This window comes from Chrysochloris asiatica, unplaced genomic scaffold, assembly GCF_000296735.1.
Source record: "Chrysochloris asiatica unplaced genomic scaffold, ChrAsi1.0 scaffold00011, whole genome shotgun sequence".
NCBI lineage: Eukaryota > Metazoa > Chordata > Mammalia > Afrosoricida > Chrysochloridae > Chrysochloris > Chrysochloris asiatica.
The window spans coordinates 14,307,582-14,333,966 of NW_006408529.1; the positions used below are offsets into that span (position 1 = coordinate 14,307,582).

Consider the following 26,385-nt stretch of genomic DNA (forward strand, 5'->3'; position numbering starts at 1 on the left):
TGCTGACCTTCAGGTTCACAGCCTGATTCGTAACCACTACGCTACCAGAGCTTCTTTCTGCATTTAGTAATCTAGAATATCTTGAAATAATAGGATTGATTGGTCGTGTTAATTTTTACCAAGTTCTTGTGGATATATAAATTTTTATTTTTTATAAATTACTGAATGGGAAATGAACTTACTCTGTATATTTCCATCTAAACCACAATAAAATGTTTCTAAAAAAAAGAGAAACAAAATGCAGCAAGAGAAAGAGTAGTAGTTGTTGTTGTTGTTAGGTGCCATCAAAGTCAGTACTGACCCATAGCAACCTTATGCACAGCAGAACAAAACACTGCCCGATCCTGGGCCACCTCACTATTTTGCCAAGCTTGAGCCCATCGATGCTGCTACTTGGCCAATCTATCTCGTTGGGGGTCTTCCTCTTTTTCTCTGACCCTCTACCTTACCAGACATGATATCCTTCTCCAGTGACTGGTAGAAATGGGGTAAAATATATACCAAGACACACTGAATCTTCAGGGAATCAAGAAATAGAAGCTGAAGAAACAAGAACCTGAAGTAGAGAGCTTCCCCTATACCCGGCATCCTGATTCTGGACTTCTAGCCATTTAAACCATGAGAAAATAATTTCTATTTGTTAAAGCCCCTCCTCCCCTGAATATATGTATGTGTATGCGTGTGTATGTTGTTATGAAGTGCCGTTGAGTTGGTTCCAACTCATAGCAACCCTGTGTATGGTTTTCAAGGAGTGACTGGTGGATTTGACCGCTGACCTTGTGGTTAACAATCCAGTACTTATTCGACAGTGCTACACCATGATGGTGTATGTGTATGTATGTTTTATGTATATGTATATACATATATGTGTGTATATTATATATATACACACACATATATATATATATATAAAATATAAAAGGAAAATAATGCATTTAAGACTCCTTACAACACTTTTCAGTTTTGCAAAGAGCACTTTATAAATATGGAATAAAGATTAAGCATAATTTATAATATATAAGGGAGTTTCCAAAAGTTTGTGGAAAATGAAATGAAAAGATAATAGAAATTTTCCATGAGTTTTCTGAAGCCCTGTCATATTTGTGCTGGTTTATTATAGCAAATGTAAGTGAGAAAATGTTAAAAAAAATTAGTTACTATAAAATTATTGATCAGAGTCAGATTGATTCACTTAATTTCTGTAATGAGACTACCATTCAAAATATTTTCAGTTTAATTTTTGTTAAAATTTAGTTTGTGTTAAATATTTGCAGTTTTGATATTTGTATGTGTGTTTAGTGTTTGTATTTATGAAAACTTTTTTATTTAATTAAACATTGTTGGAGATTTGAATTTGTCATAAACTCTTATTTAGGACTGTGTTTTAATTTTCAGGCTTCTGTAGTATATCCCAATCCTGATCCCTTAGAAACGCAAACAGGTGTTCTCGACTTTTATGGACAAAGACCATGGCGGCAAGGAGTACTAAGTAAATGCTTTTTCCCTACTCTCTTCTTCTTAACCTAAAAGGGCAAAATCTGAGATAGCTACCATAATTTTTCCTAATTTTGGTTGCATAATTTTGTTTAAATTAGCATAAGAAATATGTTGAAGTAAAAATGCATCCTTAAAAAATGTTTTTCTAAGATTTGCAGTTTCTTTAGTTTTCAGAGTGCTTTGTATCACCACATCTGAGAATAACATTATGAGTACATATGTGGATGTTATTAAAATATTTGAATACTCTTATCAAAATTAGTAAATCATTGTGGTTTATTTAAGGAGCGCTGGTGGCATAGTGATTTGCATGTTGGGCTGCTAGCCACAAGGTCAGCAGTTTGAATCCACCAGCTACTCCACAGGAGGAAGATGAGGCTTTCTGCTCCTGTAAAGGGTTACGGCCTCAGAAACATAAGATTGCTATGAATCAGAAGCGACTCGATAGCAGGGAGTCTTTGGTTGGTGGTTTATTTGAATATTTTCATTTCAGTTATCTTTAATGATTTTTACTATCTTTAACATCTTAAAACATCTTTAGTGTTTATTACCTCAAAATAGTTTCTCTGCATCTTTTTTTGTGCTTTGTACATACTTACTTTAATTTGCAGAGGCCCTGGTGGCACAAATGGTTAGTTCATTACTAAGTGAAAAGTTGGAGGTTCAATTCCACTTAGCAACTTTATGAGAGAAAGACCTGGGGAATCTGCTTCTGTAAAAATTAAAAACAAAATCTGTTACCTCTGAGTTGATTTCAGCTCTTAGGTACTGTATAGGACAGGGTAGCTCCCTGTAAACTTTACTGAAGTCCACTGCTACATGGTTCTCCTCCAGAGTGACTGGTCGATTTAGACCACCAGCCTTCCAGTTAGCAACTGAGTGGTTAACCACTGTGCTATCAGGGTTTCTCCATCAAGATTACAGCCAAGAACAGCCTATGGGGCAGTTCTCCTTTGTCACACAGGTTGCCTTGAGTTGAAATCAACTCAGTGACATCTAACAACAGCAACATTTTGACCAGCTTCTATGACAATGGGACTTTTAATGTTAATAAATTATTTACTCTAGGGAGCGTTTTCTATAAAGAGAATAATACTGACATTCTTCTTCAGGTGGTTGATTCCACTAGGTTTAAAAAAAAAAAAAATACCAGTTCAGTAATGTGTTCTTCAGAATAGGAATCTCAGAGGAGTTCCCATGTTAATAAAGCTGCCTCTTAGAATCTTAAAGATTCTAGAATGTTTAAGAATCTTAAATGCATTAAAGTAAAGGTGTCAAGGAGTGTACACATATAATGTTGATGTGAAGCATTTATATTCAGTGACATATCTAAATGGGTTGTATCTTGTCTTATACAGGTTTTGATCTTTCTGACCATGAAAAGGAGAAGGTGGGAGTTCTTGCTCTTCAGCTAAAGGAGAGAAGTGTTGTTCATTCTGTGAGTTTTTTTCTTAGCATAAAATTGCTTTTTAAAATAGTATTTAAGAAATATTAGAATGTTTATCACTTTTATCTTTTCAAACAGGAAATAATAATAACACTTCTGAGTAATGCTGTTGCACAGTTTAAGAAGTATAAGTGTCCAAGAATGAAAAGTCATCTGAGTATGTATTCATAACATGACAGAGTTTCCTACAGTTTTGAATAATTTCAAATTATGTATATGAAATCTTTTGTGTTTTTTTTTCATTTATAGTGGTTCAAATGGGAGAAGAATATTATTATGCAAAGGATTATACCAAAGCTTTGAAGTGAGTTCTAGTCACTATTTTTATTATCTTTCTGATTACCTTTCAGTAAAATTAAAATAAAAATTCATATTGAAGGATTTATCATTTCCCTTTGTTTTTACTAATCTTCATTTCTATAATTTTTTTTTTTTTCAAGTACTATTTGCTGGTGCAAGTTTTTTTAAGATCTTAGGAAACCTCACATTTAGATAAATGTAAAAACACCAGTTAAACTATCTCAATAAGATTATATTGGTAGTAAAAAATGAGGAAAGTACTTTGTTTTGTTTTCTCCCAGAACTCTTTAAGCCCTTTCCTGTGAGCTGTTTCAGTGTGTCCTATGTCTTTGGGTTCTTTTAGGTTGCTGGATTATGTAATGTGTGATTATCGGAGTGAGGGATGGTGGACCCTGCTCACATCTATATTAACTACAGCTCTGAAGTGTTCCTACCTCATGGCCCAATTGAAGGATTACATTACATATTCCCTAGAGCTCCTTGGAAGAGGTAACCCAATACTTTTTTCTGTGAAATTCTTAGCCTTTAAAATAATTTAGTGTATTTGTAAGCTTTTTAAAATGTGAAGAATAACTTAGTCTTGGAAATATTTAAAAGCACTCACTATGTGTATGTCACTGTGCTTTGTAAAGCTATCCATATCTTCATGGAACTTACTGGTTAAGCGTTTTTATAATGATCAAAAATATTTTTCTCTTTTTAAATGTGGCATAAAATGATTTTTCACATATCATTCAAATGCAGTTATAGAAAATGTTGGGGCTAATTTTTTTCAATCTGTAAATTTCCAAGAATTGTGCTTAGCTGTCTTAGAGAAGATGTTATTCTTTAATATTTTAAAAACATCAAATGGGGGCCGTTTTGGCTCTCTGAGCAGCACCATGGTGGTCGGCAAGAACAAGTACCTTATAAAAAGGTGGCATAAAAGGAGACAAGAAGAAAATGGTTGATCTGTTTTCTAAGAAAGATTGGTATGGTGTGAAGGCACCAGCTATGTTCAGTATAAGAAATATCGGGAAAACACTAGTCACAAGGAACCAAAATTGCACGATGGGCTCAGGGGTTGTGTTTTTGAAGTGAGTCTTATCTGCAGAATGATGAAGTTGCGTTTAGAAGATTCAGGCTAATTACTGAGGATGTTCAGGGTAAAAACTACTTGACCAACTTCCATGGCATGGATCTTACCCATGACAAATGTGCTCTGTGGTCAAAAAATGGCAGATCATGATTGACACTCATGTTGATGTCAAGACTACAGATGGTTATTTGCTTCGCCAGTGCTGTGTTGTTTTTACTAAAAAACGTAAGAGCTAGATACGGAAGACATCTTACGCTCAGCACCTACAGGTCCATCAAATCTGGAAGAGAATGATGGAAATCATGACTGGTGAGGTACAGACAAATGACTTGACAGAGGTGGTCAATAAACGGATTCCAGACAGTATTGAAAAGGACATAGAAAAGGCTTGCCGCTCTATTTTCCCTCTCCATGACATGTTTATTAGGAAAGTGAAAATGCTGAAGGAAGCCCAAGTTTGAATTGGGAAAACTCATGGAGCTTTGTGATCATAGTAGTAGTTCTGGAAAAGCTACTGGAGATAAGACAGGTGCTAAAGGTGAACAAGCTGATGACTATGAGCCACCAGTTCAAGACTGTGTTTAAAATTCAAACTTTTAATGATGACAAATAAAAGATCTTATTTGTGATTTTAAAAAATAATGGGGGACATGACCTTATTTGCCTGCCTTATAGTTCTAAGGTTTTTTTTTTTCTTTCTTCATGTTAGCTTCAACTCTGAAAGATGAGCAGAAATCTAGAATAGAAAAGAACCTCATAAATGTTTTAATGGTACGTTGAAATTCCTTATATAAAATGTTTTTAGATCTATTCATGGTGATGCCTGTGACTCATAGCGACCCTGTACAGGGTTTCTGAGGTTATAAATCTTTATGGGAACAGAAAGCCTCATCTTTGTCCTGCGGAACAGATCTATATGTATGTGAGTGTTTATAAACTAATTGAACAAATATTGAACTCTGTTGGTGCAGAATGAAAGTCCTGAACCTGAACCTGACTGTGATCTTTTAGCTGTGAAAACTGCTCAGAAGCTCTGGGCAGACCGTGTTTCTCTAGCTGGCAACAATGTTTTCACTATAGGAGTCCAGGACTTTGTGCCATTTGGTGAGTTACTCAGCATCTAAAGTCTTAACTGCTCTTAAAGAGAATTTTTTTTTTTTTTCTATAGATTGAGTAAATGTACAAGTTAAAGAATTTTCAAAGTACAATCATTTTATAAGCTGTCTTTTTTTTCTTCTTCTTCTTTTCCAATGACTTATAGAGATGAGCAAACTCTTAAAATATTTGCTTTATGGTTTACAATATGCTTTGTTCTTTGATAGTTCAGGTATTATTTGAAATGCATTTTAAAAATGGTGGTTGTGTGCTGTGGAGTCGGTTCCGACTCATAGCGACCCAGCATAGGATTTACAAGGCTGTAAATCTTTCCAGGAGCAGAAAGCCCCATCTGTCTCCCACAGAATGGCTGGTAATTTTGAACTTCTGACCTTGAGGTTAGCAATCTGACTCATAACCACTATGCTACTATAGGTATTTAAAACATTTTATGTTTTAATGTCTAAGCAGGTGTTTTAAAATAAGTTTAAAATAATAAAATGATTCTTTATTCTTTTCACATACATGGGGATACTATGCTTTTTTCTAAATTTTATATGCTTTGTTGTTGAGAATATAATATACACAGCAAAGCACATAACAATTCAATGGTTTTTTTATTTTGTTTTTGTAAGTTTTTATCGTGAACTGAGTGATAGTTTACCTGGGGTAACATCGGCTTTATGCCATCATTTCATTGCAATGCTTACAATCTCCTCCGTGCATCATCATTCAAAAGTATTTGCTTCCATTCTCTGGGTTTTTGTTTGTTTGTTTTTTGGGGGGGAAGGATGTACACAAAAACACTCAGGAATATATAATAATTTAAACAACCAAAGAACACATTTTGCAAGCCTGCCTCCTGGCTGCCAGCATCCAGTCTCTCTTCTTTGCATGAGTTCAGAGTCTTCCAGCTGCTCCCTCTCTCCAGGTCCTCATCTCTGCCTCCATCTCTGGTGTCATGCTTCCCTTGATAGGGTCCCGCATTCTGCTGGAGTTCTTCTCTCTTGATGGTCCTAGGGTCCTCTGTTTCTGGACTATAAGATTAACCACTCCCCCATTTTTGTTCCAAAACTTCTACCTTTACAGTTATGACACTCGCAATTAGTTATAACAGTTACTCACTATCGAATCATAAGAATCTTACCCCATCTCTTTTCACCACACCCGACTAGACAAGATGAAAACTTTTCAATAGGGACTACCTTCCCCTGCACACCCTTAAACTAAACTCCCTCTTGAAAACTTGTAAGCCAGTCACCTCGTGCCTTTATCCCCCCCGCCCTCATTTTAGGTAGCCAATGTCTAAGTTGACCATCACTGTCTCTGTATACAGAGGGGATAGGATTGATACTTGATGTGAAGACTCCTTCCCTCTTAGTTGGTATTTTGAGGACATCTGGTAGTGTAGTGGTTATGAGTCGGGCTGCTAACCTCATGGTCAGCAGTTCCGCAGGAGAAAGATGAGGCTTTCTGCTCCTGTAAAGATTTACAGCCTCAGAAGCCTTATACAGGGTCGTTAATCAGAACTGACTTCATAGCACACTACCACCACATCCATAAGTATAGGTCAAGTTCATCAAATTGTAGCAATTTACACTCATTTCCTTTCTCAATTTTTTTTTTTTTTTTTATCTTGTAGTTGAGTCCTGATTATCAAGCCATCGAGGCTAGGTCAAATGGGTACTAGCTGCAAGTTTGGGCATCTCCCCTCACTTCGTATCAGCTGGATGCTTCACTTTGAGCTCTAGCCCTCTGTGGCTATGTCCTTGTCCATGGGCTAAGGAATCCCCAGGTCTCACCACAGTTTGGGCCAACCAGCCATTCCTCTTTCTCTCATTTTCAGGTCAATAGGAGTCTATGGAGTGTGGTTGAACTCAGCTCATTTCTTCATTGCTGCCTTTCCCCCTCTTCCACTCATCAGTAGACCAACATGGTTGCCATCAAGCTTACATGCCTACTCATGTCTTCCCTTTGAGTTTCAGTCTTGGAGGAAGGTTTGTCCTGAAGGGACATGATTGCTTGCCTTGATAGCTCCCCATCAACAGTCTTTTTAAATGTACATTTAATATAAATATACTACCTCCTAAGGTTCTTATCTTTTGAGTTGTTGTGTTATTTTAATCCTATGTAGATACTTCTTAAAAGAGCATAATGCTTAAGGCAGATATTTCTTATTAAGCTAGACTATTGTTTGATTTTAAGATTTCAGGAGATATTTTTGGTTTTAAGTTTAAACATTATTTCAGGGCAGTAGTTTCAGGGGTTTATCCAAGTCTTCATGGTACCAGAAATTCCATGAGAATTTAAAATTTGTTCTGTACTTTCTTCTTTTGGTTAGTATTCTATAGAATCTTTGATCAAAATGTGTCTAATGGTAGCCAGGCACCATCAGTTCTTCAGATCTCATGGCAAAGGAGGTCTCAGCTGTTGATCAAGGCAATTCATCACATATTCCATATTTTCCTCGTATTCCTGATTCTTCTTCCTCTGTTGCTCTAGGTAAATATAGACCAATTGTTGTGCCTTACCTTGAATGGCCACTTGAAAACTTTTAAGACCCCAGGCACTGTGCAGTGAACTAAGAGGTAGAACAGAAGCACTGAATGTGTAATTAAGCTAATTAGCTGGGATGTCCCATGAAACTGTGACTTTAAAACCTCCAAACCAAGAAGCTAATTTCCATGAGGCTTGGTAGTACGTTAGCAGCCTCAGAAATGCTTTTTTTTTTTTGTCATTGTTGTACCTGTTACACAAGTTTTGCCAATTCTTTGCCAATTCAGTATTTTATAGGTGTATAACTTTTTGACAATAATTTGACAGTAATCAGCTATGAAACCCCACCCTTAATGTTGTTTTTCCATCACCATTAATCTCCCTTTTTCCCTTACCTTTCACCCCTTGTTGTTTTTAAATGCCGTAGAGTCGCTTCCAACCCATAGCTACCCTTCGAAGAGCTTCCAAGGAGTTTGATGGGTTTGAACTGCCAGTTTCTTGTCTTTTTATACAAGTGAGATCATTCAATATTTGTCCTTTTGGTTTCTTTCACTCAGCATAATACCTTCAATCTCTTATCTATATTTTAACATGTATCAAGACTTCATTTCTCCTAAGTAGCATTTCAGTGTCTCTATGAACCACATTTTGTTTATCCACTCATCTGTTGATGGACATTTAGGTTGTTGCCACCTTTTGGTTTTTGTGACTAGTGCTGCGATGAACACTGGTAAACAAGTTTCTTTTTAAGGCTTTGTTTTCAGTATTTTGGTGTATACTTAGGAGTGGCATTGCTGGGTCAAGTTCTGATGTGACACTGTAGAATAAGCACTGAACCGCAAGGTAGCAGTTCAAACTGACCAGCCTCTCCTCGGAAACCCTATACAGGATCACTATGAGTCAGAACCAACTTAGTGGCACTTAACAACAACAACAATTGGTAATTCTAGTATGGTGCTGTAAGATAAGCCAATCTTTCATTCAAACTCAACAACCACTCCTCTGAAACCCTAAATAGGAGCACTATAACTTGGAATGGACTGAACAGAACTGAACAACATGATAGTTCTGTCTTTAGTTATTTGAGGAATTACCCTACATCTTTGCCAACATTTTTTTTGTGCATTTTGTTCTGTTTTTTATGGTAGCCATCTTGTTGTTGTTAGTGCCATAAAGTTGGTTCAAACTCATAGCGACCCTGTATAGAGCTTCTGAAGAACAGCTGGTGAATTTGAACCAACAGCCTTGTGGTTCAAACTGACCTTTCGTGCCAGTACTTATCCTACAGCACCATATTAGGACTCTGGTAACCATTCTAATGGCAGTGAAATGATATCTCATTCAAGTTTTGATTTACATATCTCTGATGGCTAATGATTCTGACCATCTTTTCATGCGGGGCACTGTTGCTTTTAAAATTAAAGATGATTTGGGAGTAGTATTTGAATTTTGTTTGTTTTTAGTAAGTGAGCTATATATTTTAAAATGCAAGTATGGAAGTCAGTAAAAATCACTAATGTAAATATGTTCTTTCTGAAGAGTAAATATGGTTTAGAGAATCATGGATGTGCAGCTGAAGTATCTGGTAGTAACTCAGACATTCTGTTTTATTTCTAGTACAATGCAAAGCCAAGTTTTATGCCCCAAGTTTTCATGTTGATGTTCCTGTTCAGTTTGATATTTATCTGAAGGCTGATTGTCCACATCCCATTCGGTTTTCCAAGCTCTGTGTCAGCTTTAATAATCAGGTAACATTAGCTTTTAATATGTTTTTACCATAATTATATTTCACTATAACTTGTATTAAGGAGCTCTAGTAGTGTAATGGTTACAAATCGAGCTGTGAACCTCAAGGTCAGCAGTTTGAAACTACCAGCTGCTCCGTGGGAAAAAGATGAGACTTTCTCTCCCATAAAGATTTACAGCCTCAGAAACCCTGTTCAGGGTCACTATGGGTCAGAACTGACTCTAAGGCACTTAACAACAACAGTAATTAGACTAGGTAGAACAAGCTTAATCAGTTTTGTTGGTTTCATAGCTGAAAATGAATTTTGATAAGGATCCCTGGTAGTGTAGTGGATTAGGAGCTGGGCTGTTAGCCTCAAGGTCAGTAGTTTGAATCTACTTGTTGTTCCATAAAAGTAAGATGACACTTTATGCTCACATAAAGATTTACAGCCCCGGAAACCCTATACTGGGTTGCTATGGGTTGGAACCAACTCAGTGGCACACAACTACCACCACTACTACTTTTAAATAAGCCTTACCAAATTCATTTTCTACTTTGAAACCAACAAGACCTAAAATTCACTAAGTTTGTTCTGTCTGGTCTATTTAACAGTAAGGAGTCCTGATGTAATGCTGTAGGATAAGCATTGGATTACTAACCTCAAAGTCAGTTGTTCAAATCCAGTAGTGATCCTTGGAAGCCATGTACAGACTCGCTATGAGTCAAAACCGACTCAACAGCACTTAAGAATAACAACAACATTTCAAAGTAAATGTATTTAGGAGAGAACAAACAAGATGGCAGATCGGGTAGAAGTGCAGTGAGGAGCTCTGTCAGCAGCAACACAGAATACTGGACCAAGCAGGCTCAGGGGATGGTGACAGAACTCTTAACTACACATAAAGGAATATTTAGAAGGTTGGAAAGCTTACAGTTAGGAGAATTTGTAGAAGCAAGAAATCGAGTACTTTCTAATCCAAGATGTTCAGCTGCTTCTGGAGCCACCATCTTGGGTGAGACCAAGTGGGGGAAGAGATCAGAGCAGCCATGGACACCTGATAGAACTGTGGAGACAAAGGTGTGGACATTCTTTTTTCTTTTTGTATCTGTTCATTAGTCTCTTGCTGTCTGCGCACCTCCATTCTGGTGACTAGAGGGGGTGCCAGAGCAAGTAGACACTCAACCCCCACCCCCGGAGGGTTCTATTATGCATGTGCACAGATCTCATGGAAATGTAAAGACACAGTTTCCACTTAAAACCAAACAGCAGTGCAAAACAGCCACAGCTGGCCCTGAACTGTTTGTCACTAGGTAAAAGGTCTGAACGGGGATTGTGGACCAGGACAGGCAGACTAAAAAATAAATAGGCTGAAAATTAAATCCTGAGTTACGTCATAACGACCAACAGTGGCATCTTGAAATTTCTCAGGAAGAAGAGTGAAAAGGGAAGCTCATCTCCTGATCACATCTTCCTGGAGGCAATCAAACAGCATAAAAAATACCAAAATACACACCCATCTAATTATTAAGGCTACAGCTAACTCCTGAAATATGCCAAAAAAACCAGAATGGACATAATCAGCACATGTCCAGAAACGAGATAAAGTGACTGAGGCAGATGAGCTGGAAGTGGACCTACACTCCAGACTAGAAGATAGGCAGTCTTTGGAAATGCCTGAGAGGGAGTTCAGAAAAATGATTATAAAATGTATAAAAACACTATACAGTGGAATTGAGAAAAATAAGAGAGAAGTCAGGAAAGCGCTACAGGAACAATCAAATAAGATACATACAGCATTGAAAATAATTCAAAACCTACAGAAAGAGGTCCAAATGATTAATAATAGAATACCAGAAATGGACAATACACTGAAAGGGCAAAGGAGTAGATTTAAAAAGTTAGAAGCCAGAACTAGTGAGCTAGAAGATAAATATCTCAACACTACTAAGATAGAAGAGCAAGCAGAAAAAAGGATAAAAAAATCTGAAGAAGGCCTAAGATTCATGTTGGACAATATGAAGAGGAATAACTTAAAGAATTATCGGCATTCTGGAACAGGAAGAATCACACAAGTCCACAGAGGAGATAGTTGAAGAACTTCTGGAAGAAAATTTCCCTAACATCCTGAAAAATGAAAAGATAAACATTCAAGAAGGTCAGTGAACCCCAGGAAGTATAGACTCTAAAAGACAATCACCAAGACATATCATAATCAAGTTCTCCAAAATCAAAGATAAGGGCAGAATCCTGAAAGCAGCTAGGGAAAAGAGAAGTGTATGTAACATACAAAGGCAAGCAAATCAGATTAAGCTCAGATCTCTCAACAGAAACCATGCAGGCAAGAAGACAATGGGGAGAGATATATAAAACCCTGAAAGAAAAAAACTACCAACCAAGAATCCTTTATCCAGCAAAGCTGTCAATAAATAAGATGGTGTAATCAAAACATTCCAGGATAAACAGAAGCTAAGGGGTTTTGCCAAAGCCAACCCTGCGATGAAAAACATCCTAAAAGGAGTTCTATGGACTGAGAACCAACAAGAACAGACACCAACCAGAGAATGACGTATGTGGCAGCATCACCCTGAACTCAATCAACAAATGGAACAGTGGAGAACAGAATAAAATTATAAGAATAGAGGATCTGTAAGGTCAGCCTATGATCAAAACAATTACAATGTGAAAGAAGGTAAACACAGAGGAACAGAGATCCAGGTGGTGATAAGGTCAGGTAGATTACAGGATAAAATATACTGTCTTAAATGGATGGAAAAGCTAATGGAATATAAGGTAACCACAACGGTAGGGTTGGGGTGAGGGTTTTAGTTTGGGTGTTGGGGAGGGCAATATAAGAAGCGGGGGAAGGAGGTGGAAGAACAAGGTAGATGGGGAAACACTGAGACAGCTTTGTATGTCCTAAGTGGGACAGAGGTAAATAGTGGTGCATGCTCAATCTTGGAACAACAGTGTTCTGTGATACAGGGATCTAGGCATAGTTTGAAGATGGGAAAGAATACTAAGATGCTTGACTGTCTTATGAATATTGGTTTCCCTTGCCTCCTATTGTAAAATAGACACTTGAACCACCAATGCCCTCATGCAAATATATATAAGCAGTTTTTTTTTTCCCCTTCAGGACTGGAATCATACCATACTTTTTTCGACATTTTTGAAGTTTGATATAATATTTTGCTGTTGTGTGCCATTGAGTAGGTAGGTTTTGACTCACAAAGATCCTGATAGGGTTTCCAAGGAGCAGCTGGTGGGATTGAACCACTGACCTTTTGCTTAGCAGTCCAGTGCTTACTCTGTAGCACCACACCAGAACTTCGTGATATAGTTATCTCTTTCAAATATAAGTTAATGTAATAAATAATCATCATCTGGTTACCCAGGAAGTATATTGAGCCTTTACCCAACATTTTATTGAGAGTTGAAATGTTATTGTTGTTGTTAGGTGCCATTGAGTTAGTACCGACTCATAGCGACCTTATATACAGCAGAACGAAACACTGCCCAATTCTGGGCCAACCTCCCTACTGTTGCCATACTTGAGTCCATCGATGCTGCCATTTGGCCAATCCATCTTGTTGGGGGTCTTCCTCTTTTTCTCTGACCATCCACCTTACCAAACATGATATCCTTCTCCAGCAACTGCTCTTTCCTGACAATATATCCAAAGTATGAGAGACGAAGTTTGGCCATCTTGGCCTCCAAGGAGCCCTCTGGCTGCACTTCTTCCAAAACAGAGCTATTGATTCTTTTGGCAGCCCATGGCACTTTCAATATAGTAAATGATAAACCTGATAAAGGATAGAAATGTAATCCTATTAAAATGTAAGCATTTGGAAGGCAAGGGTCAGGACCGAATTTCTTCATAACACCTGTCATAGCTGTGGGGTCCTAGTACAGTGCTGTGGGTTAATGTGCTGGACTGCAAACTTGGTTTGATTGCAAGGTTGGTGATTCAAGCTCACCAGCTGCTCTTAGGGAACCCTATACAGAGTTGCTATGGGTCAGAACCAGCTCAACAGCACTTAACATCAACAACAACAACAATCATAGCTGTGGGTTCCCCTTTGGTTATTTCACCAATTACTTGTTTTCCTTACTAGAATTTAAGCTCCATCAGGAATTACTCTTTAAGTGTAGAATTAGAGGTTCATTTCAGACAAAAACTATTTTACTTTTCCCATCATATCCTACTATCCCATTACTTTTTTAGCAAACATACTACTTTCATCATTAAAACAATAAAAAAAAAAGACTATAAGGCTCCTGATTTATGATTTTTCTATTATGAACATACATCTTATTTGATGCTCAAATTACAAATCACAAGGAAAAAAAAGAGTCCTTAGGTTTTATTAACAAGGAATGGAAATTAGAGGGGAATTATAAAATTTAAACTTTAAAGAAATTTTGTATGTTAATTCATTGACTTGTAAAGTTCTTACTATTTATTTGAGTGAGAATGGTGACTGTGTATATGTATATATGTAATATATATATATATATGAAGGATGTTTTTGTTTATTCATGTATAATTTGTATACTGTCTTGGAAGGTAGGTATACATTTAGTTTGGTCCATGTTGAATTTGAGGTGATAATGGAAGTATCTTTCAGACAATGGTGGATTGTAGTTAAGGAAAAGGACAAAATTAAACTTTTTATGTAGGAGATAGCATTGAAGTACTGAATATGTAAAAATGGAGATGTTTTCCAGTGAAGTGACTAAGAGAAAAGAATAGAAGGTTGTGGAACTTCTGAATTAAGGGGACAGGGATAAGAAATAAATCCATTGGTGGAAAAGCAGTAAGTAGCCAAGGATGGTGAGAAACAGAATCTATACTGTTAGTGTCACAGAAGCCAAGTGGAATGAGAGTTCTTCAAGAAAAGGAGGTAACTGTCAGTGTTAGCCAGTGGAACAAAGAGCACATCTTTGTTTCTCTCTCTTAGCAAATGTTTTCAGAAATTACCTCGTGAGTAGTGAATTGTCTTTTTCTGATGACAGCAGTAAGTTGATAAGTACCTTCAATTGGTTTAAAAAGAATTTCTTTAATCAAGAACCCTCCATATGGTTCCATTTTCTGCTGAAATTTTAAGTGGATTTATACTTAGTAAGCTCCAAGTCATTTGGTTTGGAGTGTTAGGAAACCACATCGGACATTTGATTTTTATAAACTGTGACCCTTGCCTAACTATTTTTTTCAGGAATACAACCAATTCTGTGTAATCGAAGAAGCATCGAAAGTCAGTGAAATTTTAGAAAATTTGCCTCAGGAGAAAATGTGCTTAATTCCTGGTAAAACAAGAAAATTTCTATTTAAATTTGTTGCTAAAACTGAAGATGTGGGAAAGAAAATTGAGGTTAGTTATGCAATTTGTTTTTTTAAATATTTTAAATTATAAAAGTAGTATGTTTGTCAGAAAAAATTTCAATAATATAAAGTTTAAGTGTAAAATAAAAATTGTTCACCTGGAATTTTCATCAAGAGAAACCATTCATAACAGTTTGATAGGTTTCCTTTCAGACATTTTTTAATATATATATATAAAACATACTTACAGTTTAAATTTTTTTCAATTAAAAAAGTTGAAAGTATACTATACATAATATTCTTGTAACAGATTTTTTTCATTAAGTAGTGTATATTATAAATCATTTTGTTTTAGTACGTAAGAATAACCTCATTTTTTAATGACTGCATAATCAGTTATAGTTTTAAATGATCAAATATTTTTATGATATAATTCAGACTAAAATTTTTCTTTATTTGATGTTTAGACATTGCTACATTGCATTAAAGAAAGAAGATAAGTGTGTATAAAAGTTGATTATATAGATAATTAAAAATGACTTACAGAAATATGTGATGAAAATCCTTTTTTTTTTTTTTTAACAAACTCTGGAGTCGAACTACATGGATTTAAATTCCTGTCCTCCAGCTTACTAGTTTGTGATTGTAGGCAGTTACTTAACCTTTTTGTGTCATTTATCTGTACCTACTACATAAGGTTTTGTGAGGATTTAATCAGTTAATGGATATAAATTACTTGAAGTTACAGGGTTTCCATGTAACTGCTGACCTTGTGGTTCATAGTCCAGTGCTTATCCTATAGCACCATACCAGGACTCCTGGAGTAGTGATTAACACTCATGAAGTATTATGAAGTCATTAAATACTTTTTTTCCATGACTTGAATAGGAATGGTTAGCAACTCTAAACTTTGGATCATTTCTAAGAAAGAAATGCACTGGAGCACAAGGTTGGTTTGAACTACAAGGGCAGTGGTTCAAACCTACCAGCTGCTCTTCAGAAACCCACACAGTGAATCGGAACTGACTTGACAGCACTTATCAAAAACAGCAACAGTACCAATATTGATATACAGGGTCACTGAGTCAGAACCAACTCAGCAGCACACGACCACCATACCAATATACAGGGTGCCTTGGCAGTACAGAGGTTTAAAGCATTTGGTGACCAAAAAGTCTGAGGTTTGAACTCATCAGCAGCTCCACAGTAGAAAGGTGTGACAACAGTAGGCTTCTGTTAAAATTTAACCTTAGGGACAGTTATACTCTATCCTCCAGGGTCACTGAGTCAGAATGTATTCGATAACAGTATGTTTTTTGGATACCAGTATTGCCCTAACAGTTAATATGACTCTGTTAGTTTTATTATTAATTATAATACATAGTTTTGTTATTTCTTTTGTGTAATCCTTAATTACATATTTTAGTCTTTACATGGTACTTGATAATGCCATATCTACTAGACATAAGAGCTCTGGTAGCGTAGTGGTTACGAATCGGGCTGCGAACCATAAGGTCAGCGGTTCGAAACTATCAGTCGCTCTGCGGGAGAAAGATGAGGCTTTCTACTCCCGTAAGGATTTACACCCTCGGAAACCCTGTACAGGGTCGCTATGGGTCGGAACCGACTCAAAGGCACTTAACAACAACAACTAGACATAAATCATGATTAATAATCCTGTTTTGTATCCATTTATTAATAGATCTAATTGAAGCAGACTTTAATTAAGGAAGCATCTCATTGTTAATACCATAAATATTTTCTGGAAAATGTTTGTGGAATTTGGAAGTAGGTTATGAATATATTAAGGTGGTCATTAAAACAACTGCTTATTTCATTAAGCAACCACTATTTGACTATCCATTATGTTGGGCGCTATGCCAGGTGCTAAAAATCACAAACAGTACTCTACGATTGTAGATTTTAATACCTTAGATAAAATGAAGAACTTGAAACCTGAGTACAAATCAGCAAGTGTCACAGCTAATAAAAGGCCAGAAAAAGACTCAGAGAGCAGGTATTCTGACTTCTGTTACACTGTGGTTCTTTAGATTAACAGTCAGCTCGCAAGCTAAGATGTCATTTTTTTGAGAAGGCCTGTTGGCAAACAAATACAGGATGGCATATCTGACAGATCTTTTTTTTTTAGATTACTTCAGTGGATCTGATTTTAGGAAATGAGTCAGGAAGATGTGTGGTTTTAAATTGGCAGGGAGGAGGAGGAGATGCTGCTTCCTCCCAAGAAACCTTACAGGCATCTCGTTCATTCAAAAGACGACCCAAGCTACCTGACAATGAGGTTCACTGGGACAGCATAATCATTCAGGCAAGCACAATGTAAGTCTGTCTTGCCAGGCAAACTTTTAAAAGTCATCTTTTCAGTACTTTGTTTAAATAACTCGTTTTCTTTATGGGGGGAAAAAAATCAGTTACTTAGCGAAGGTTTCTTTTCAAAGGATCATATCCAGAGTGCCAAACATTTCTGTGTATCTTCGACATGAGCCTCCTGCCCTAGCTAATGAAATGTATTGTTTGGTTATGACTGTTCAGTCCCATGAAAAGACCCAGATCAGAGATGTGAAGCTCACTGCTGGTTTAAAACCAGGTAAGCATTCTTCAAGTTTAGTCACTTTGTAACAGCCAAGGTGTGAATAATAGGACGTTTGTTTAAAATATGGTTATGACATTGTACTCTTCATAAAGTATTGATTGCAATGATAATGTTTGAGTTTTCTTACTTTAAAATATAAATTGTTGACACTTTCAGGACAGGATGCCAATTTAACTCAGAAAACTCATGTGACTCTTCATGGAACAGAATTGTGTGATGAGTCTTACCCTGCTTTACTCACAGACATTCCTGTTGGAGATTTACATCCCGGGGAACAGGTGAACTTTGTTGACTTATGTTTGGAGAGGATATCAGTTAGTTTGTAGTTTAAATATGCAGTGAATTTTAAACAGTTTCATATCCTGGGACTAAAATAAAAAATGTATTAATGAATATTTTGCACACATTTTACTATGTGACATGTGTAAAATGTTTTAAGTTGTTTTCATAAGAGGAATGATTGAAAACAAGTGATCCTAATATGAATAAGTGTTGCGTGATAAGTGACTACTGTTTGTAACTTAGTGAAATCATCAGTCAACATTGTTTCCAAATCAAAAGAAATCTTGGGAAGTTGAGAATGATTTTAAAAGAAGGTTGGAGTAGTAATGACCCCATACTTAACTCTGTGGCAGGAATATACTCAGGGTACTTTTCCCAAGCGGGATCTTTGATTAGTTACACAAAATAGCCTATAACAGATATTAGGAGAATTTAACCATTTGGTATAGTACACTCTTAAAATGTAGTAGCATTATTCTAAAATTAATCAGGAAGAAATATCTGTACTATTAAGTACATTAACGACATCTGTTTTGTTGCAGCTTGAAAAAATGTTGTATGTTCGTTGTGGAACAGTGGGGTCAAGAATGTTTCTTGTCTATGTTTCTTACCTGGTCAATACAGCTGTTGAAGGAAAAGACATTGTTTGCAAGTGTCACAAGGTGATTTAAAAATATTTTTAGCTATTTCATGAAATATGTACAGAACGCTCCCATAATTTGTGCTATTTTAGTTTACCTGTAAACTAAGCAGCTTAGGTGCTTGTAGTTTGCTACAAATTTTCATTAAATATCTGCTGTTATTTATGTTTAGATTTTTTTAGGTTGGCATTCATTGCTCCAACATTACACTGTGAAATTGACTTATATGGCATATTGTATATATAATGAACAGGTTTGAGACCTCATGTAAACCTGTTAGACTCTAAATCTAGCTGCTGTTTTATAAAAGCACACATTAGGTAAAAATCTAAGTTGACAGGTTTTGGAGGGAGAAGTCTTTCTGAAATGCCTTTTTATTAAAAATATGCTTTAAAAATTTTTTTGGTGAGTACACACAATATGAAAATAAGAATGATATTACAGTTACAGTTCAACAACTCAGAGGCAGATGCTATTAATGCTGTTTCTTACCGGTTTCTTTTTGTTTATAGGAATATATCTTCTGTTTCTATTTTTATATAAGTTTAATTATATATGTAATACTTGTTTCTTGTTATTAATGGAAAATCACGATAGTTAGAATCTTTGTAATCTTGGCACAGTGTTGTCTCGGGCCTTTTCTTCCCCTCCCCAGTACAGAAGAAGGGAAAAAGTCTGGGAGTTTGAGTACTGCACAGAATCTACCTAGCTCCAGATTGTTCACAAGTAATTGACAGAGAAAACCTGTATCAGGAGAGTAACAGTGTTTCCCATGTGGGAGGGAGACAGGCAAATGATTTATTATAAAAAATTTCAGATAACCTGGTGTAATTTAAAGAGCTCCAAATGGTGAATTGGTAGCGTAGTGGTTACGAATCGGGCTGCGAACCTTAAGGTCAGCGGTTCGAAACTACCAGCCGCTCTGCGGGAGAAAGATGAGGCTTTCTACTCCCGTAAAGATTTACACCCTCGGAAACCCTGTACAGGGTCACTATGGGTCGGACCCGACTCGATGGCACTTAACAACAACAACAACAACAAATGGTGAATTAGCAGATATGGGTGCCAATCTTAGTACTGCCTACAATTTTGCAAACTTGGGCAAATCTGTCAGCTTGTTTTGATTTCGGTTTCCTCCTGGTGTGGCACTGTGGGTTAATGAGCTAGATTGCAAAGTCCTTTGAATCGCAAAATCAGTGGTTCAAGCTCACTAGCCATTCCTCAGAAACCCTATATCAGGTTGCTATGGGTCAGAACCGACTCAATGGCACTTAACAACAACAATCTATAAAATAAGAATGTTAAAGTTACTTGCAATTATTGAGGCCTAAGTCTCGAACATCATTTCTACTTAAGTTAATGAAGTTTATGATAGACTAGGAATGTACCTTTTTAAAAATAGTTGTTTGCTGCCTAATAACTAACTACTCTGGAATTACGCCTTCTCAACCTTTCATATTATTGAGGTACATGCCACTTTTATTCAAGAAGGATATATTTATGGTGCTACCAGCCAGTTCATTTCCAAGATGTATTTTTAAGGACACTAGGTCTGAGGAGTCCTGGTGTGGCTCTGTGGGTTAATGTGCTGGACTGAAAAGTCAGTTTGAACCACAGGTCGGCTGTTCATGTTCACCAGCTACTCCTCGGAAACCCTGTACAGGGTCGCTATGGGTTGGAACTGACTCGACGACACTTAACAACAACAACAGGTCTGAGGAATAGAAATACATACTGCACAAAAAGGAATTAATTGCTTAAGTGTGTTTGGAAAACACAGTTAAAACGTGTTAAAACAGGTATTTTTACTTCAGGGCTTAGAAACACATTTAATTTACTGTGTGTGGAGAATCTTCACAGAAGATTAGAGTGGTTATCCTTGAAATTTTTTTTTTTACCAAGAGCCTTTTTCTCATAGTTGGACTGCTACCTGAAAGGTCAGCAGTTCGAATCTACCAGCTGCTTCTCAGGAGAAAGATGAGGCTTTCTGCTCCCATAAAGATTTAAGGCCTCGAAACCCTATAAAGGGTTACTGTGAGTCAGAACTGATTCGATGGCACACAACAGAAATGATTATTTGGAAGGCATTTTTGTCAGTACAGAAGCTGCTCATCCCAGGACAAAGAAAGATAGCTTGAGAGCACTCTAATAGCCTTTCTCAACCAGAGTTCCATATTTCAGCCGGAGAGTGTAGAAATTGACTGGTGTGTCAGTTCTTCCAGAGATTGCACATTTTAATTGCATTGGAGAGAACTTAAGTCATTTCATATAACAAGATTCCATGGGATACTAGGGCTTACTTTTCTCAAGAAAACTGCAGTTGAGAAAAGCTGTTAGAGAAGTGATAGCATTTAAACACAAAAAAGAGAAACCATCTAACATAAAAGAAGAAATACCAGCTTTAATATGTGGGAAAGAAATGTTAACATTCCATTCATTCAGTATAATGTCTCCTATTATAGTCTTTTGTCTTTATTACAGTCTTTTAATTACTCACTGTGTGTTTTAAGTCTTCATAGATTGCAGGGTACGGAATTGTCTTTAATATGAGAGCTGTTTTATACAGGGAGGGAAAGAGGTAATATTCAATATTTAGGAAAGCAGATGGTATGCACAGGAAATCAGCTTTGGAGTGGAGGAGACCAGGATTTAAATCTACTTGCAAACTGTAAGACCTTGCTCTGCCATACTAATTCTGAACTTGTGCAGAATATTAGCTCTATCTATAAAGCTGAGATATGGAACCTGTGACCTTTAAAAATGTGAACAAGTAATTTAATCTTTTTTAACCTTTGGTAAAATGGTGATAATACCTACATTGCTTACTGTCACAGTAAATGTAAATTATTTTCCCTTCACTGGATTCAATCTGATTTTTACTTATAAGTGAATCTGCCCTGTAAGCCACGTAGAAATCAAAAGTAGGCCAAATCTTATCTCATCATTGAGTTACCTATTCATTTTCATATGTGTTTCATATAAATAGTAAGGACTCTGGCTTTAGTATGTGGAGCCGTTGATTACTTTTTAACCATTAAAATGAATATGAATGTCTTGTATACCCTGCTTGTTGTAGGGTAGCTTTTAAAAAACATTACCTTGATGATATTCAAAGAAGAAATTATTTGATGCATGTAATAATGATAAATGTTATGTAAGCAATTTGCTAAATGCTTTCTATGCATTATCTCATTTAATCCTTTTAACAACCTTGTGAGGATTATTGAAAATGAGGCTTAAAAAGACCATATGATTTTCTCAAAGTCACATTGCTGTGACACAGCTAATAAATGTGTATCTGGTCAGGATTAGAACTAGCTCAGTCTGCCATTACAGTCTGAGTTATTAACCGGTCGGCTACCTGTACTGGCCAACAGAATGAGTGGGCTGTTGGTTTCAAACAGGCTCTTGTTGAGAGATGATGTAGCAGGCTGATACGTGCAGGCTCCAGGGTCAGACTCAGTTCTTGTTCTGCCTCTGCCACTTGCTAGTTATATCACTTCTTCATCTTAAAGTGGCAATAATGATAGTACTTATTTCTCTGAGTTAGTGTTGACTTAATGTTTATATACAAGGGAGCTTCAGAAAGTTTGTGAAAAAATGGAATTGGAAGATGATAGAATTTTTCCGCCCACTGTTTGCAGTCCCTTATATAGTGAGTACTGCACTGCCTGTCATATTGCATGATCATTGTTATCATCTTTGTTATCATTTTAGTCATCTTGAGTCAGAGTGAGGTAAAAGAACATAGACAGAAAGATCACCCAGTTTCTAGGTTTGGCACTACCACCACGAGCTTTGTGGCCTTAGGCAAGTCACTTAATCTTTTTTTAAACTTTGATAAAATGGTAATAATGCCCACCTTGCCTGCTTCCTTAAATCCTGAGATAAATAATGTTTATCAAAACCACTGTTACCGAGTCATTTCTGACTCATAGTTACCCTATAGGACAGAGTCAAACTGTCTCTAAGCTTTAAATCTTTACAGGATTGGACAGCCTCAATGTTCTACCAAATATATTGTATAAGGAACATTTTATAGTGTGAGTTATTATAAAACTGCAAGGTGATATATTAGAAATAATAGATCTCTCTAAATAGATTTATGTAACTATCTTATAAGGTTAAAAACCCTACATCTTAATATATAAATTGAGATTCTTTCTTGATTAGCAGTAACCAATACATTTTGTATTCCTTAGATTTTTTTTTTTTTCTTAATTTGCTGTCAAGATTTAGAAAAGATACTGAATGTACTCTTAAATTTTTTTTTTTCCAGGATGAAACCGTAACAATAGAAACTGTCTTTCCCTTTGATGTTGCAGTGAAATTTGTTTCTGCAAAGGTATGTTCCTAAGAGCAGCTGGGGACTATAGTAGACCCAGAGAGGAACAGGGGCTGTGTGCTGACGACCGAGGGGCAGGCTTGCAGGGTGTACCCTTTGGTCATTTGATGATGCATGGAGGGAATTATAATCATGGCAGTGAAACAATATACAATACAATGAATATAAAGCTAATGTTCTTCCTTGTAAACTATCACATTATCTACAATAAAAAAAGGTATGTTCCTAAGAATCATAATGGTAGGGTGAATAAATTAACATAAAAAATTTATATCGTTCCTGACAGACTTTTTTATCTTTGTTTGTAACAGTTTGAGCACCTTGAAAGGGTCTATGCTGACATCCCTTTTTTGTTGATGACGGACATTTTAAGTGCCTCTCCATGGGCCCTCACCATTGTGTCCAGTGAGCTACAGCTTGCTTCTTCTATGACCCCAGTGGATCAGCTGGAGTCCCAGGTGGACAAAGGTCAGAATTGGAACCATTCCCACTTAGCCAGCAGGAAAGAGAGGTGTTTGTGTGTATAAGTTAGTAAAGTAGGTAACGGTTCACTTTTAGCTAAATGAGTGACCTTGAGACTTAGTCTCACAAAAGTAAATAAATACATTTAGAAATTTTCACACCTGCCCTGACACAAGTTTTAATATTTATTGATAAATAATCAACAAATGTTTGTCAAGTGTTTTACTGTAATAGGACACCATGCTAGCCTCCCAAGAGAACACCAGAAAGAAGAGGCAGCCTGTGTGCTTCACTGCCATGCATTTCAGGAAACTGTCTTACAAGAGGCATCATTTTCCCTTCGAATGGGTTCTTACCTAAGATCTTGGCATCAAAAAAAAAAAAAGAAGGCTGCTGTAATGGTTAGGGTTTTGCGTCGTCACCTTGACTAGACCAGGATTTCCAGAGGTTTAGCAGTTGGGATGTGCTTATTGCCATGGTGATGAAACCTAATACAGGCCTAGTTAGCTCTATGATAAGTGGTTATCAGCAGCCAGTCAATTGTAGGGGTGCATCCTTGGGGATCTGACCTTCTCCCTTTATAATGGACATAGAGGACCTGGAACTGTATAGTTGTAAGCCATTTCTTTGATAATAAACTTCTCTTTATATATATATACATGAAGTCCTGTTGTGGTGGGAGATTCAAACTCACCAGCTGCTCCATGGAAACCCTATTAAGGGTCGCTATAAGTCGGAACCGAGTCAATAGCACTTAACAGCAACATAGAAAACACGGACTACAACAGATGCCGTTATGTCTTTAGTTATTGTTAGTTGCCATCAGGTGGACTCCCGACTCATGGTAACCCCGTGTGTTGCATAGATGCGAAAACCTCTATAGGGTCTTCCTGTCTTATGTGTGATGTTTTGGAAGCAGAGTGCCAATTCTTTCTTCCAAGGCATCTCTGAGTGGATCCAAATCATCTGGGATAGTAGTCAAGTGCTTAAGAGTTTACAGTACCCAAGGACTCTTTTCTAATGTTTAAATACTTTCTAATAGAAATACTAACGAGTAGTCATAATAGACATTTTATGCTTTCAATATGCCTTCATCTTCTCTTGTATTTCTGGATACCAGTGTCTCTGCTTCTACTGCTTCATGTCTCACTGTACTCACTTGGAGTAATCATGAAGTGGAGAGCCAATCTGGACTAGATCTAGTTCTCAGCCCTACCACTTGTTCTTTTATTAACTTGGATAGTTTGTTTTATTTCATCACCTACTTCTGAGGATGGCTCATCTTGTTTTATCACTTCTTAGAGATAAAGGAGATGTTATTGTTAGGTGCCATTGAATTGGTTCTGATGCATAGTAACTAGATGTATACAAGAATAAAACACCATCCGGCCCTGTGTCATCCGTAAAATCTTTCTTATGTTTGAACTCATTGTTGCACCCATAATGTAAATCCATTTCATTGAGAGTTTTCCTCTTTTTTGCTGGACTCTATTTTGCCAAGCATGATGTACATTACCAGGAACTAATGCCTCCTGGTTGTTGTTGTTGTTGTTAAGTGCTGTCGAGTCGGTTCTGACCCATAGCGACCCTGTACAGGGTTTCCAAGGGTGTAAATCTTTACGGGAGTAGAAAGCCTCATCTTTCTCCCGCGGAGCGCCTGGTAGTTTCGAACTGCTGACCTTAAGGTTCGCAACCCGATTCGTAACCACTACGCTACCAGAGCACCTTTTTCCTAGTTGTTGTTGTTGTTGTTAAGTGCTGTCGAGTCGGTTCTGACCCATAGCGACCCTGTACAGGGTTTCCAAGGGTGTAAATCTTTACGGGAGTAGAAAGCCTTATCTTTCTCCCGCGGAGCGCCTGGTAGTTTCGAACTGCTGACCTTAAGGTTCGCAACCCGATTCGTAACCACTACGCTACCAGAGCTCCTTAATGCCTCCTGGTAGTATACATAAAATAATATATATGAAACACCTTAGCCCAGTGCTAGTCTCATGTTGTTGTTAGGTGCCATCAAGGTAGTCCTGACTCATAGCGACTCTATGCACAACAGAACGAAACACTGCCCATCCTGAGCCATCCTCAGTGGTTATTACTGTTGAGCCCATGTTGCTGCCACTGAGTCACCCCATCTCATTGGAGGTCCTCTTTTTCACTGACCCACCACTTTACCAAGCATAACATCCTTCCCCAGGGATTGGTCCCTCAGATAATATGTATGAAATATATATGAGAAGTGAAGTTTGCCATCCCAGCTTCTAAGGAGCATTCTAACTGTACTGCTTCCAATACAGATTTGTTTGTTCTTCTGGCACTCTGGTGCACTTTCAGTATTCTTCTCCAACACCATAACTCAAATGCATCAGTTCTTCTACAGTCTTCCTTAATCACAGTCCAATTTTCATATGCATATCAGGTTATTGAAAATACCATGGCTTGGGTCAGGAGCACCTTAGTCCTCAACCTGACATCTTTTGCTCTTGAACACTTTAAAGAGGTCTTGTGTTGCAGATTTGTCTAGTGCAGTACATTGTGTGATTTTTTTAACTGCTGCTTCCATGAGTGTTGATTGTGCATCCAAGCAAACTGAAGTGTTTGGACAACTTCAGTCTTATTGCACCTGGTGGTGCCTATGTGCCATAGATTCGATTCTGACTCATAGCAACCCTATATAGGGTTTCCGAGTCTGTAAATCCTTACAGGAGCAGAAAGCCTCATCGTTCTCTTGTGGAGCAGCTGGTAGATTGAAACTGCACACCTTGTGGCTAGCAGCCCAACTTGTAACCTGCTACACTCCTGGTGTGGTGCTGTAGGTTAATGTGCCAGACTACTAAGCCATTTGAATGGCAAGGTCAGTAGTTCAAATTCACCAGCTGCTCCTCGGAAACCCTATACAGGGTCACTATGGGTCAGAACCGACTTGATAGCATTTAACAAGAACACACTACCATAACTCCTTTTTTCTCCGTATGATGTTATTTCTTGGTCCAATTGTGAGGAATTTTGTTTTCTTTACATTGACATGCAATACATATTGAAGGCTGTCATCTATGCTCTTCATCAGTAAGTATCTTAAGTTAC

At 37.1% G+C, this 26,385-nt stretch overlaps 1 protein-coding gene across 1 annotated transcript in view; it reads left to right on the plus strand.

Annotated features, from left to right (window-relative positions):
* Window positions 1-26,385, plus strand: part of TRAPPC11 (trafficking protein particle complex 11) — a 64,724-nt gene that overhangs the window by 19,947 nt on the left and 18,392 nt on the right. Inside the window, exons 10-24 of the mRNA XM_006834426.1 lie at window positions 1,396-1,489; window positions 2,856-2,935; window positions 3,023-3,101; window positions 3,194-3,248; window positions 3,588-3,733; window positions 5,032-5,093; window positions 5,294-5,426; window positions 9,531-9,661; window positions 14,860-15,015; window positions 17,116-17,303; window positions 17,423-17,571; window positions 17,734-17,855; window positions 18,402-18,521; window positions 22,780-22,845; window positions 23,157-23,313. Of these exons, the coding sequence (XP_006834489.1) occupies window positions 1,396-1,489; window positions 2,856-2,935; window positions 3,023-3,101; window positions 3,194-3,248; window positions 3,588-3,733; window positions 5,032-5,093; window positions 5,294-5,426; window positions 9,531-9,661; window positions 14,860-15,015; window positions 17,116-17,303; window positions 17,423-17,571; window positions 17,734-17,855; window positions 18,402-18,521; window positions 22,780-22,845; window positions 23,157-23,313 (1,738 nt within the window). The remainder of the gene's footprint in view (window positions 1-1,395; window positions 1,490-2,855; window positions 2,936-3,022; window positions 3,102-3,193; window positions 3,249-3,587; window positions 3,734-5,031; window positions 5,094-5,293; window positions 5,427-9,530; window positions 9,662-14,859; window positions 15,016-17,115; window positions 17,304-17,422; window positions 17,572-17,733; window positions 17,856-18,401; window positions 18,522-22,779; window positions 22,846-23,156; window positions 23,314-26,385) is intronic.